This window comes from Rhinolophus sinicus, chromosome 13 (genome assembly GCF_057876585.1).
Source record: "Rhinolophus sinicus isolate RSI-liver-muscle chromosome 13, RSI-T2T, whole genome shotgun sequence".
NCBI classification, from domain to species: domain Eukaryota; kingdom Metazoa; phylum Chordata; class Mammalia; order Chiroptera; family Rhinolophidae; genus Rhinolophus; species Rhinolophus sinicus.
In genome coordinates this window covers 50,835,258-50,848,010 of record NC_142513.1, presented here as the reverse complement: position 1 = coordinate 50,848,010, position 12,753 = coordinate 50,835,258, and the positions used below count along the sequence as shown (strand labels likewise).

General features: G+C 49.1%; 1 protein-coding gene across 1 annotated transcript in view; it reads left to right on the top strand.

Annotated features, from left to right (window-relative positions):
* The window catches only part of ALDH1A3 (aldehyde dehydrogenase 1 family member A3), a 36,610-nt gene that overhangs the window by 19,976 nt on the left and 3,881 nt on the right, over positions 1 to 12,753 (top strand). The window contains exons 9-12 of the mRNA XM_019726631.3: positions 1,827 to 2,011; positions 6,890 to 7,054; positions 7,876 to 8,033; positions 9,129 to 9,203. Coding sequence (XP_019582190.2) covers positions 1,827 to 2,011; positions 6,890 to 7,054; positions 7,876 to 8,033; positions 9,129 to 9,203 — 583 coding nt within the window. The remainder of the gene's footprint in view (positions 1 to 1,826; positions 2,012 to 6,889; positions 7,055 to 7,875; positions 8,034 to 9,128; positions 9,204 to 12,753) is intronic.

Genomic DNA, 12,753 nt, shown 5'->3' with positions numbered 1-12,753 from the left:
CCTCCTCCCTGGGAAAGCAACCCTGCCCAGCAGCTTAAGGGCAATTTATGTCTTGCTGGGGCCTCATGACACAATATTAAAATATATGCTATTCTTGGCTGCCCTCTCCAGAAGAGGGAAGAAAGGACCACATCGGGCATTCATTCATCTGCTCACAGGGTCAGAAAAGGTGTGACTTCTCCAGTACCCTGAAACACCTGTGCCTTGAAAAATAGCCTCCCCCACCTGCTCAGGGGTGCCAGAAATTCCTGTGGTGAAGAACAAAGCCTTGCATTCACACTCAGATAAGGTTGGAATTGCAAATATCCCTGAGAAAAATGACCCTAGCACAATTTCTCACTAAGGTGTCAGTGGCTGATAGCCTTCCTCTCCTGGAAGCTGACTTTCAGTGGGATTGAGGACGAGTGAGGAAACAAGCTCCAAGGAAGGAAAGAGAAGCCGGGCGTGAAGACGGAGGGCTCTTTTTTCTTTTTTTTGGTCTGAGTTGGGACTCCTTGTGGAAGCATCATAAGTGTTGCTAATGGTTTCTGGAGCCACGTGGAGCAGTTCTGGGTGTTGTCTCACTGTGACTCACATTTGGAGTTCCCAACTGCAATCCTAAAGGGCCAGCACCCCAGTTGGGCTAGGTGCTGCCACATTTGGGTGCCCCATCTCTGCCTCAGCTCACCCTCTTTTCCTGCCAGGGAAGAAAGCTACAACTGAAATGCAAGGTTCCTTCTGTTGGTCTGACAAGGGTCGTGAACACCCTGTGTAGCCATCTCCGACTCATGTGGGCAGTGCCAGGCCACAGAATTAAGTGCTGCCGTAACTGGCATCCCAGGCATGATATCAAGAATCACATACCACCATCTCCAGCCCTGCAGCCCCCACCCAGCTCCCATCAGGAAATGAATTAGTTATTTTGGAGAAAAGGTATTTCTAAGTTGGCATGAAGAGGGCGGGGGAGCAGGGAGGAGCAAGAATCCTCTGATACCATCCTGCTGCCACGGTGACTGAAACAGAAGCCAGTCGGCCATGACCTTGTTCTCCAAACCAAGGACAGCCTTCCTTGCCGTTGCCCTGAGAGCAATGCTGGGTGTCGGTGCATCACCAGCTAACACCCTGAGTCCTTGCTTTCGCTCTGTGCAAAGGACATCTGCGTTTCTTAAGCAAACATCGGGGTGGGGGTGGGGGTGCTGAAAAACCAGTGGATCACTAGAAGCCCCTTTGAGAACGTGAATGGTGTCCCACTTATTCTTATCCATGAAGCAGAGCCCCAAGGATCTCACTAACGCCCCCCCCCCATCTCGGTTTTCATAACTGGTTTTAATTCAATGCCAGCCCTACAATTCAGATTCAGCCCCTGTCAGGCAGAATCAGGGCTTTGTTTTCTTTCACTCTTATGAGTCACACATGGTGTTATGTTACTTAATGAGGCCCTTCTGTTACTCAAGGTGGATAATTTGGGTTCCCTTAAAAGTTCTCGCCCATTGCTCTCCATCAACATTCAGCAAAGGTTATTCTATAGAACATCCGTCCTCCAGAAAAGGGGAGAGGGGAGGGGCCCATGGGCAATTACAATAGGGATGGTGACAATTCTCTGTGCTTATTCGCATAGTAAAGTCACTGAGAAGTCCTGCAGCCAGGACCTGTTCAACCCCAAACTCTGTAGACCCAGAAGTCCTTTTGCCCATCCTCTGTGTTTGGGAAATGCCGAGGACACCAACTTAATTTCTCAAATCCCGGAGCCTGTTTTCTTGTGTGGGCAATTAGAGTTGCAGCTGTTGCCAGTCCTGCGCTAACGACATAATCGCTTCCTGTTGCCCCCGCCGCCCCCCTCCCTCCAGTGGACTTGGCAGTGGAGTGTGCCCATCAGGGAGTTTTCTTCAACCAAGGCCAGTGCTGTACAGCCGCCTCCAGGGTGTTCGTGGAGGAGCCGGTTTACGCTGAGTTCATCCGGCGGAGCGTGGAGCACGCCCAGAAGCGGCCCGTCGGAGACCCCTTTGATGTCAGGACGGAACAGGGGCCCCAGGTAACCTACTGAACCGGCCCTGAGCCACTGGGGTGCTCTGGTATTCCAGGGTCCCTCTCAAAGCTGAAGGGAGGATGATGTGACCTGCCATTTGAGGCTTTTGTTTGGACACTGACCAATAGTCCGATTCCATCAGGTCTCAGGGGTTATGAAACGGGGCTGGGCACACAGAGGCTTTGCTCTTTGCAGACGTAATGCCACACTCGAGGCTGCAGGAGGGAAGATTTCCGAGTTCATAAGGCCATGGGCCTGCACCCTCTAGCCAGAGGATGGCTGCTTCTCTGAGTCCCCGGGGTCCCCAGGAGAGGGCCTCAGGCAGAGGCTGTTTTACCTGCAGAAAAGGAGTTAACTCTGGCCAGAAGGTAACAGAGTACAGCGGGAGTGCCTGGAGCTGGTGGGCTCCGCCTAGATGCCTCCAAGCCCCTGTTATAGGACAAGGTGACCGTCAGAAGCCAGTAAATCCCAGTGCAGAGAGCTCAGGGCGTGGGGTGTATCGCCAGGCACATTATCTCTGGAGGCCATGTTTGATACGCCAACAACAGGATAGAAATGCCCAGAACCATGAGGTTTTGTAAGCTCTTGAAAAGGGCACATCCTGTGTCACTTTCTTACTAATTCTGCAGACCAGCACATGGACCACTATTTAAAAGAGGGCAGCCTGACCATCCCATGCATTAGGGAAATGAAGCCCGGCTACTTGTAGCCAAAGTCCAGCCAGGCCGTAAAGTTTCAAATCACGTATCAGGACTCAGCCCCTCCCTTGCGTCTGTCCCAGGAGCTTACCACTTACCTACTGCACTGGCTCTGAGTGTTTGCCCAGGAAGCTGCCGATCTGAGCACACATTGGCTCTGCGATCTTGTGAAAGTTCCAACCTCAATTTCCTCGACTGGAAAATGGGAGTCATTGATGACTCATAACACACACGGCACTATACAGGTGATATATTATAGAATGGTACGCTTGAAAACGATATGCTTTTACTCCTCAATGTCACCCCAATAAATTTAATACAATTTTTTAAAAAAGAAAATTTCAAGGCACCTATTAAGTTTTTAGGCTAAGTGGGGAGCATTAAATGACAGGCTCCCTGATCTAGGTGGCAATAAATGATGGCATGATGTCAGGCCATTTCACGCAGGTTTTGCTTGACCTGAGGGAGTGCTCCAGTTAGAGGCCGGAAAGAGGTGCTTTCTGGCTGCAGTGCCCTCCCTTGCTGTACCCCAGCCCACATGCTCTGCAGCTCTGATGCCATGTGACCCTGGTGGAGAGAAGCATCCTTGCTTGGGGCCAACACTCCCCGTCCTGCCTGGCCTCAGCTCCAAACCCAGTGGCCCGTGACATAAAAGTTGTATAGCGACTTTGGTTGGGTTCCAGATCTGAATGCGAACACGGCTACAGGTCATTATCCAATCCACTGTGATTTTAACGCTAATCCAGAGTCCCTGGGAAAACATGTGAGCTGATGCCGTACGAAAGGAAATTCTTTCACCCCATCATTATTCGTGAGTCTCTTTCCAAGGCTCCAGGCTTGACTTTTGAAGACAGATATAGAAACCTCTTCCAAGAGAGAAGATCCTAACAGAATGGGTGTTGATTTCATCAGTGCTTTTGATGCTTCTGCTGAAAGTTCTTTTGGAAAGCGCACTGAAGCCATCCAACCTCAGCGTATTATTTTAGGATGCCGTTGGATTTTTTTCTCCCAAAGTGCTTTTTCATCTACGGTAATGAGATTTTACTCTGGGAGGACTTGCAGCTGTCTAAATAGTTGGGTCTGTGTCATGCCTGTAAAACAGCTCGTTGACCTAGATCCATGACCACTGCAAGTGAGCCGCTCTCTGGAATGCTCCAAAATCATTCAGGTTTACTTGGCAGCTGAGCAACGAGGCACATAAACATCACGCAGGCCACCTGGCAGGGCCGGATCCATCGTCCTCCCCAACAGGCCAAGTGCAGCCTTTGACCGGTGCTGGGAGGGCCGTATTTCTCTGTCTCTGGTCCTTCACTTCCGACAGGCCCTCCTTCCCACCCTGCAAGCCACCAGCTGACGTTGCATGGAGGAATATTAGATTTAAACAATGTGTTCTCGTGGACTTGCCAGGGAGAGCTGAGCGGGCGTGTGGCCTCCTCGTGCACGTCCAGCAGCCACTCAGGACCTGGAGTTTGATGAAGCCAGGAAAGCCCTCTCAGCCTCCCAGGAGGGAGAGAGAGCAACACCTGCAGCTTTCAACTTAAGACTTAGACGTTGAGAAAACCTGGAGATGTCACTGGACCGTTGGTGGCAGTTGTGTGGATTCCTTTTTTAAGTGGGAGTACATACAGCTGGGTCAAAACCCAAGACGCATGTGTCATGCGGGGCGTCCTGTGGGGTCTCTGGTCCCGCTCCCCACATAAGAACGCAGGATATGGTGAGGCCAAAAAGGAACACCCACAGAGCCATAGATAGGGGAGTCATACCACTATATTCTTGCTGGCAGCTGGGTTGGAGACACAGGAAGCAGGAGCCACACTGTCTGCAACCCGCCATCCACTTCTCTGCCAACCAACCCCACTTGCTAACTGCAATCCGCGCTTGCTACCTCAGCCACCATCTTCTTGCTAGCCCCCATTTTCTGCTAGCATAGCCACAGCAGTTATATTAGTGGCCAATGGCTCACTGGTTACAGCTGACGGCCAACTAGCCACAGCTGATGGCCATCCAATCACAGTTGATGGCCATTTACTACCTGAGCCAGCACCTTTCCACGTGAGGCCGAGACCTGGAAACTGCACTCCTGGCTCTGTCCCCACAACATGTAAAGGTCAGTCGTGGGAAGGCTCCATGCATCCTCCCTGCTTCATTCCTAGGACTGGTTCTCACCCTTCCCTCCAGAAGGTCTTTATGTGTATACAAGCAAATATGAATATAGGTTCTGATTCCCCCTGCTTTTACCCAAAAGATAACTATGAATCTATACTGTTTTGCACCCGGTTTTGGGACCCAACAAGAAACTTTAAGAGCATTCCATGCCAGTCTATGGGAACATGCCTTCTTCTTTTGCATAGGGCCATATGTATGAATCCACTAGGATTCAAATAACAAGTGCTGGTGAGCCTGCAGTGTGTACAGAGTATGTCATTTTGTACATGGCAGGGGGGGAATCCATGGACAGATGGTCCATGGGACAGATTCCCCCCAAGTGGGGTTGCTGCGTGAGAGCACATATGTAATTTCTACAAGCATTGCCCAGTTACCTTCCAAGAGGATGAGCCAACTTACATTCCTGCCAGCCTTGCAGGAGCTTCTCTGTTTGTCTAGACATACTAACAGAAGGTGGATAGGTGCCCATCTGATAGTTTAAAATGGCATCTCCTTTGGCTTGAGTATGCATGTGTCTCTTATATTGAGTAATGTACGATATTTTATCAGATCGTCAAAAGCCATTAGCATTTCCTTTTCCATCCGCTGTGCATGTGGTTTGCATATTTTTCTCTTGTATTGCTGGTCATTTTTCTTATCGCTTCTAAGAACTCTACCTCCTAGAGAGATGAGCTCCATTTCTATGATATGACTTGTCAATTTTTTTTCCAGTGTGTTTTGCCGTTTGACTTTGCTTATGATGTTTTTGCATGTATATATCGAATATATAAATATATTCAAATTTATCAATCTTTCCTTTTTGGATTCTGGATTTCGAGTCATAGAAAGGCCATCAGCTCTCCCAATTTATGGGGGCATTCTCTCATGTGAGTGAATTTGAAAAGTTTTACGCTTTCATTTTTCATGCTTAAGTCTTCGATCTATTTAAAATGTATCCTGGTATAAGGTGTGAGGTATGGATCTAACTTGGTATTTTAACACTGGATCCACACACACTTCATAAGAGAACCGGTCGAGTGACATGCATGGTTTGTGCCCACCCCTTCTAAGAAAGCCAGCCTGCCCCAGGGACAGACGGTCATCCAAATGCACCATTGGGTTTGCTTATTTTTCTGGTTTAAGGTCATTTAAATGAAACCAGTTTTTCTGTCTAAAAATCTCAGCCATAGCCAACCTTTCAAAGCTCTCTCTCTCCCAGCCAAAGAGGAGGGCACTGGGGACAGGGCATGGGCAGGAACAGGAGTCCCACTGATTGAAAAAGAAGGACTCGTGGGGGTGGGGAGAGGACTCCCTACCTTGAGTCTCCCAAATGGGTGTTCTGTGACAGCTGCTTGGGTGCCATGTCCCCAAGCAGGACACACTGGCCCGGGAGATCCCTAGACAAGATATGAGCTGTCTCCCCACCAACTGAGGAGCAGCCCTTCCACCCCACCTAGAGCCTCATCCACTCTGTTTCCAGGGGTGCTGAGTAAGGTGGTCAGCTTTCCTTCTCACTCCTCCTCTGCACCGTGGATGGAGATCAAATAAACAATGAATGCATCTTTTGCATAAGTATCTCCCAAAGATTATTTGGGGGATGCTTCTCCTAAAAAAATAAAAAATAATAATAATAAAAATTAAAAAGAAATCCTTCCTTGTTTTTCAGAAATTCAAATTTAACTGGGCACCGTGTAGTTTTATTTGCTAAATCTGGCCACCCTTGCAGGCTGCAGCGAGTTGGCAGAGCAAAGAAAGTGACCAGTTCAGGTTTTGACTCACCCTTGAATTTGCTTAACAGCATGAAGGGTATCAGGCGTGTGAATACACCACACGCCCAGCGAGCCTGCGCAGAGCCTATCCCCCCCCTCTCCCCAGCTCTCAGAGGAACATTTGAATCTAAGGCACATTTGTTCCGTGAATTACTACTTGGCCAGAACGTTTCGGGTAGGACAGCCGACCCTGTTGAAGGTTATTAGACACATAAGGTGGCAGCCATTTCCCGGAAGGAAGCTGGGCTATACTTCCTGTTGTGTTTTTGCAGATTGACCAAAAGCAGTTCGACAAAATCCTTGATCTGATCGAGAGCGGGAAGAAAGAGGGAGCCAAGCTGGAATGTGGGGGCTCGGCCATGGAAGACAGGGGTCTCTTCATCAAACCCACGGTCTTCTCAGACGTTACTGACACCATGCGGATTGCCAAAGAGGAGGTACTGGGGCTGCAGGGGAAACTACTTGTGCTGAGCTGGGGGACCAAAGGGCGTGGCTTGGGGCTGGGCCTTTCAAACAGGGGTCTCTCTGGACCAGAAGTCTTTGTAAGGGAATCGTTTTGCTTTCTGGTGTGTCCTTCTTCCTCTCTGGGGTCCTTGGGGAAGCCATCTTGCTCCCCTGCCTCTGGAAGCCATTAGCCCTGTAGAGAGGGTGGTAAGTATGTCCTAAACCCCCTTTCCCACTCATCACTCATGGTTTCTGTTTTCTAACATGTCCTACGGTGGAAGGCTATTGCCACTTGTGGGTTTTGTCAGGAATCGTGGACATGGGTCCTTTGGGCCTTTCATCCCCCAGACTGAAGTGAAACAACAAGTATGCAAAGAATGCATCACAGAATTCTCTTTGAAGTTTTCCATCATGGTCTCCTAGGAAATGGTGTGAATTCAGGAGACCGCATAAGAGTGTACCTCTAACTTTGTCTTTCAATCCCATGCCTAAGCTAAATGGAAACCGGTTCCTGGGATGTGGCCCTTTGAGACACATAAAAGAGTGAATCACTGTCAAGGGCTTCTTGTATGGGCATTTTATAGACTTTCTCCTTGAGATTTTTGTGGGTTACTAACTGTATCATGATGGTGTAAGACCCAGCTCTTGAAACTTCCCTGTGCCAAGAGCCTCTTGGGAACCTGGGAAGGTATTTCGGCAGGCTGGTTATAAATCATGCCGATATATGAAAAGGCATACAGCAAGGAAATGCCTGCTCGGGGCTTGCATGTTTCATGATGACATGAAACACTGCCTTTCCTGCCATCAATCGTAGATTTTTGGACCGGTGCAGTCAATACTGAAGTTCAAAACTCTCGAAGAAGTGATTAAAAGAGCAAATAGCCTGGAATACGGACTCACAGCAGCTGTGTTCACCAAGAGCCTTGACAAAGCACTGAAGCTGGCCTCCGCGTTAGAGTCTGGAACTGTCTGGTGAGTAGGGGACAGGTGTGGCTGGCTTGCAGCTTTATGACTCTTTTATGAACAGAGAACATGCAGTTATATGTTTCAGGCTTTGCTCTATCCTTCCTGACCACCTTCTGAGCTAGGTACCGTGATTGTCTCCATTTTGTAGATGAGGAAATATAGACACAGAGAGGTGGAGTGACCTGCCCAGGGTAACACAGCTGGCACTGGGCAGGGTGGAGCTTCGAGCCGGCCATCCTGTGCTCTTGACCATCATGCAGGCTGCCCCTTGGAGTTCACTCCCTCCAGCTCTATTTTTTATTCTGGTTCTAAAAGCAGCCCATGCTCTTGTATAAAGTGTGGCTGAAAATCCTGGCTTCCCCAACAATTCTACGGATGACCGTGTCCTCATTTTCAAGATAATAGTAGCTGATAAAGATGAATTGGGAATCAGGGAATCCTATAGCCAAGAAGAACTTTGAGGTCAGGTCTGTCATGTCAAAGCTAATTCTCCTTCCGCCATGCCATAATTTTCCTCTCCTTTATTCTCCCTTTGTCATTCCCTTCCTATCCCAAAGAAACACTTTATACTTAAGAATATTTACATTTCGGTTTCTGGTGGGAAGAAGAAGGCAGAAGTTGAAAGCACACGGCTTTAACTAGTAAAGCTTTGACCAAAAGTCAGTCTTTACCACCTCAGGGACGGTGCAGATGCCTGGTCACTGCACTGTACACCTGAAGCGGAAGCTGAACAATAATGAATGTCAACTACAATTTTATATATGTATATGTATTTACAAGAAGCGAGTACAACATTAGGAATAGAGACAGTGGAAATGTAATGGCTCTGTGCGATGTCAGAGGGGCAATAGATTGGGGGAGGGAGGTTATCACTGTGTGAGGGATATAAATGGTAAATGTCTAACTATTACATTGTTTTGTACACCTGAAACTAACTAAAAAAATTTTTTTTTAAAAAAAGAGTATATCCTAAAAAAAAAAAAAAAAGTCAGTCTTGAGGCAGCACTCTGCATCAAGCACCTCATTGCTAGAACACCTGCACCTGAGAGACAGGTGGGTTTCCTCCAGGTAACCGTGAGCATCTTTTCATTCTGTCTTTAGGATCAACTGCTACAATGCCATCTACGCACAGGCTCCCTTTGGTGGCTTCAAAATGTCAGGAAATGGCAGAGAACTGTAAGTATTTCTGTCCCTCTTTGCCTGCCGGCAAGGTGAATAAAGCATACAGTAGATTCACAGAGTAGTGGCCTGTGTTCCAGTCCACTGCCCCTTCCCTTACCCTCTGTGTGTCAGTCTGGGTCAGCCGTGTCATGTGGCTGGTGGTCCTCTCCCCCTGGGCCTGGTCTGGACCCCTCCCTTTCTCTCTCCCCCTCCTGCCTTCCCACTCCTGCCCTTCCCGTCTTCCTCTTCACGTGGAACTCCCTCAGGCCCTAGGACCAACCTCCAGCCTCGGCTTACGTTTTCCAAAGCACCCACCCCATGTGGGGACGTTCAGTGGGTATTTGCCAGAGGTTCATTGGATGTGGGCATGGGCAGAACTGGAGAAGCCCACTTTTTGCCAGATGTGGGATGTAATGACTCATACAAACCCTCGCCCTCAGCAAGGAAGATAGGCTCTCTCCCAGGTCAGGCTCTGGCTCTGTCTGCCATGAGCAGAGGTCCTGGGGACAAAGCGTGGGTGACTCTCGCTCCTTCTTGGTGCCACTTTGGGAGGCATCTGTGACATCTCCTGCTGGGCCTCCGTGGCTCCACCAGACCCACCATGCTCTCCTTCCTGGTTTCTTTCTGTCTTGCCCATTGAGAAGATGACCTCTGTAGGCCTAGCCTAATGGATGGCCCTTCTTTTGTCTGGCCCAAAATGAATGGCCCAGGCACAGAGCAGGATGGAGGCTTCTGGGGCGTGGACCATCTGTGACAACATACAGGGCCATTCCTGGGACATCTCGAAGGGTTCTGAGCTCTTCCCCTTACTTAAACAGTTTGTATGATTTATATACAAACGCACTACCTCATACTTGTGGGTACACATTCAGCGAGAGCCCTCAAAGCCTTCCCCTTGGCATGGGCCTTGTGGGGTCTCTGGACAGTTCCCCTCCCAGGTTCCTAAAGACAATGTTATAAAAGAACAGAGCTGGCTCCCGTCCCCAAGCAAATGTGCTTGACCAATCTCCAGGGAATTGGGGGTCCCTCCCCCCATCCCGGCCCTTTCTAGTCCATCCCTGACTTTCGCAAACACTCCACAGCCATCTGGACGTCTCAGTAGAGTGTGTCCATTGGTGTCCCCTAACCCCCACCTCTGGTTTCCCTTTCAGGGAACCTCAGGAAGTTCTTGGCCACAAAGTGTCTTTGCAGAAACCATGCCTTGTTCCCCCAGACAAAGTTCTACAAACCTCTGTTTCATTACCTATTCACACCCACCAGCCTGCAAGGGACATGAGGCCTGGGCTGGGGTCACCCAGGTCCCCTCCAGAGCCCCCCAATAACAGTAGTGCTGGGGACAGTGGGCATTTTTGAGCACAGACTGCCAGGCTCTGTCGGAGCGCTCTGCATATGTTAACATACCCTGCTCACGACAGTTGCTAAAATGGTCTTAATCCGGTCAGGCTGCTAGAACACAACACCACACTGGGCGGCTTCAACAACAGACACTGATTTCCTACTGTTCTGGGAGCTGGAAGTCCAACATCAAGGTGCCAGCAGATTGGGTGTCTGGTGGGGGCCCACTTCCTGGTTCCTAGATGGGTGTCTTCTCTCTGTTCTCACACCGTGGAAGGAGTGCGGGAGCTCAGGGGGGCGGGGTGGGATGTCTCCTTTATCAGGGTGTTAATCCCACCATGGGGCTCCCCCATCCTGACCTAGTCACTTCCCAAAGGCCCACCTGCTAATACATTCACATTGGGAGGTAGGGGCTTCAACTTACGGATTTTGGGGGTGCACAAACATTCCGTCCACTGCAGATGGGTACTACTGCTACCCTTATTTACGGATGAGGAAACGGGATGCCCAGAGAGATTTCTGTGCCTTCTCCAGGTCACACTGCCAGTGAGTGACAAGGTGGGATTAAACCCGGACCCACCACTTCACAGGCCCTTGCTCCATAGGACGCACTTCTGTAAGCCACATGGTGGCAAGCCAGCCAGGACACATGCTCACGGGTCCCCTCTGATCGGCCGCCTTCAACCATCAGGTTGTGACAGCGGGGGGACCCAGACCCTGTGCAGGCCTCCTCCCAGAGCCCAGCTCAGCCCTACCGCAGCCAGAATTTCAGTTCCCAAAGCAGATGTCTTTAGAGGTCGAAGCTGTGGGAGGGTGTATGGGGCCCCCCTGATGCTAGGACTGTCGCTTACTGCTTTCCTCACCTGTCTCTCCTCTGCTCCCTTCCCCTACCCTGGCAGTGCCTTCAACTCCTTGGCACTCCACTGCCTGGCATAGAATATTTGCTGAACACGGGCCAGGGTTCACTTTGCCGATAAGCCACAATCGGGACTTTTTTGAATGTCTGTTTTTTTGACCCCTGGCATGTATTTTCCCAAGGCTTTTGATAAAGTTCTTTAACATGATTCACAAGGAGCCTGGAAACTGACTTGAAAACTGATTTCCATTTTCAGTTGTCTCTAAATAATGTCTTCATGTTATAATAGGTTCCCCTTTTTCATGCTGGAACCCTGTGCCATGGATGCCATGGTTTTCCCATCCCAGCCGCCTGGCCTGCCTGGCGGCCTGCCGCCCCTCCGGGACCTGTTCCTGTGCAGGTCTTGAGAAGAAGCCTGTAGTTTCTCTTCCTTTGGGCTGCTTTTCTTGGTTCTTTGTTTTGCTTTGCAATCACAGTAATACAGTAACAGAAAACCCCACACAGTAGAGACATGGCAAGTCAGGGCCTCCCTCCCTGACCCTTACTCACACTTGGTACAGGTAACCACTGTTAAAGCCGTTTATATTGTTGATTTGTCCATTCATTCGCTTGGCAAATATTTACTGAGCACTTCTAATAGGCCAAGCACATGTGAGGCTCTGAGCATCTAGCAGGAACTATGTCGTCACTGGTCCCTCCCTGCTCCAACCATCTGCTTCCATCTAATGGAAGAGGGCCGGGCTTGTGCATGGCCGTGAGTGCCAACGCAGTCGTGACTTGGTGAGAAACCAGTTAGGAGAGATGCCACAGTGAGTCAAATGAAAGTGGCAAGAACTTGAACTTGAGCCGTGACTGGAGGAATAAAATGGGGTGATCCACGCACTTAATTTTACAGAAATGATTTCATACAGCACTTACTAGTTATGTGCTAATTCAACATGATTTCATCACGGGGTTTGCTTGTCTTTACGAAGCTGATATCTCATTAATTACTTTGAATTTTTATAATGCAATACCATATGCTCACTGCTGATTTTTAAAGGTGATTGTGCATTTTCTATGCATACAATGGATGTAAATATGTGTGTTCTTTTAATGGAAGTTAACTACTGTGAGCTTTGGATATCCATCCTATCCTTTTTATTGGTGGTCTCTTATGATGGACTTTTTTTGTTATTTCCAAGGGGTTTTGCTATTACAAACCATGTTGACACTCTTCCTTATGCATGAATCTTTATTGACTTGTGGGAGATTGTGTTCCTAAAACTGGGGAATCAGACACATGAAAAATGGGCTCCCCACTCATTTGGTTTGCATTTCTTTAATTGTGAGGGGGTTGAGTACCTTTTTCACACTTACTGGTAACCTGTCTTT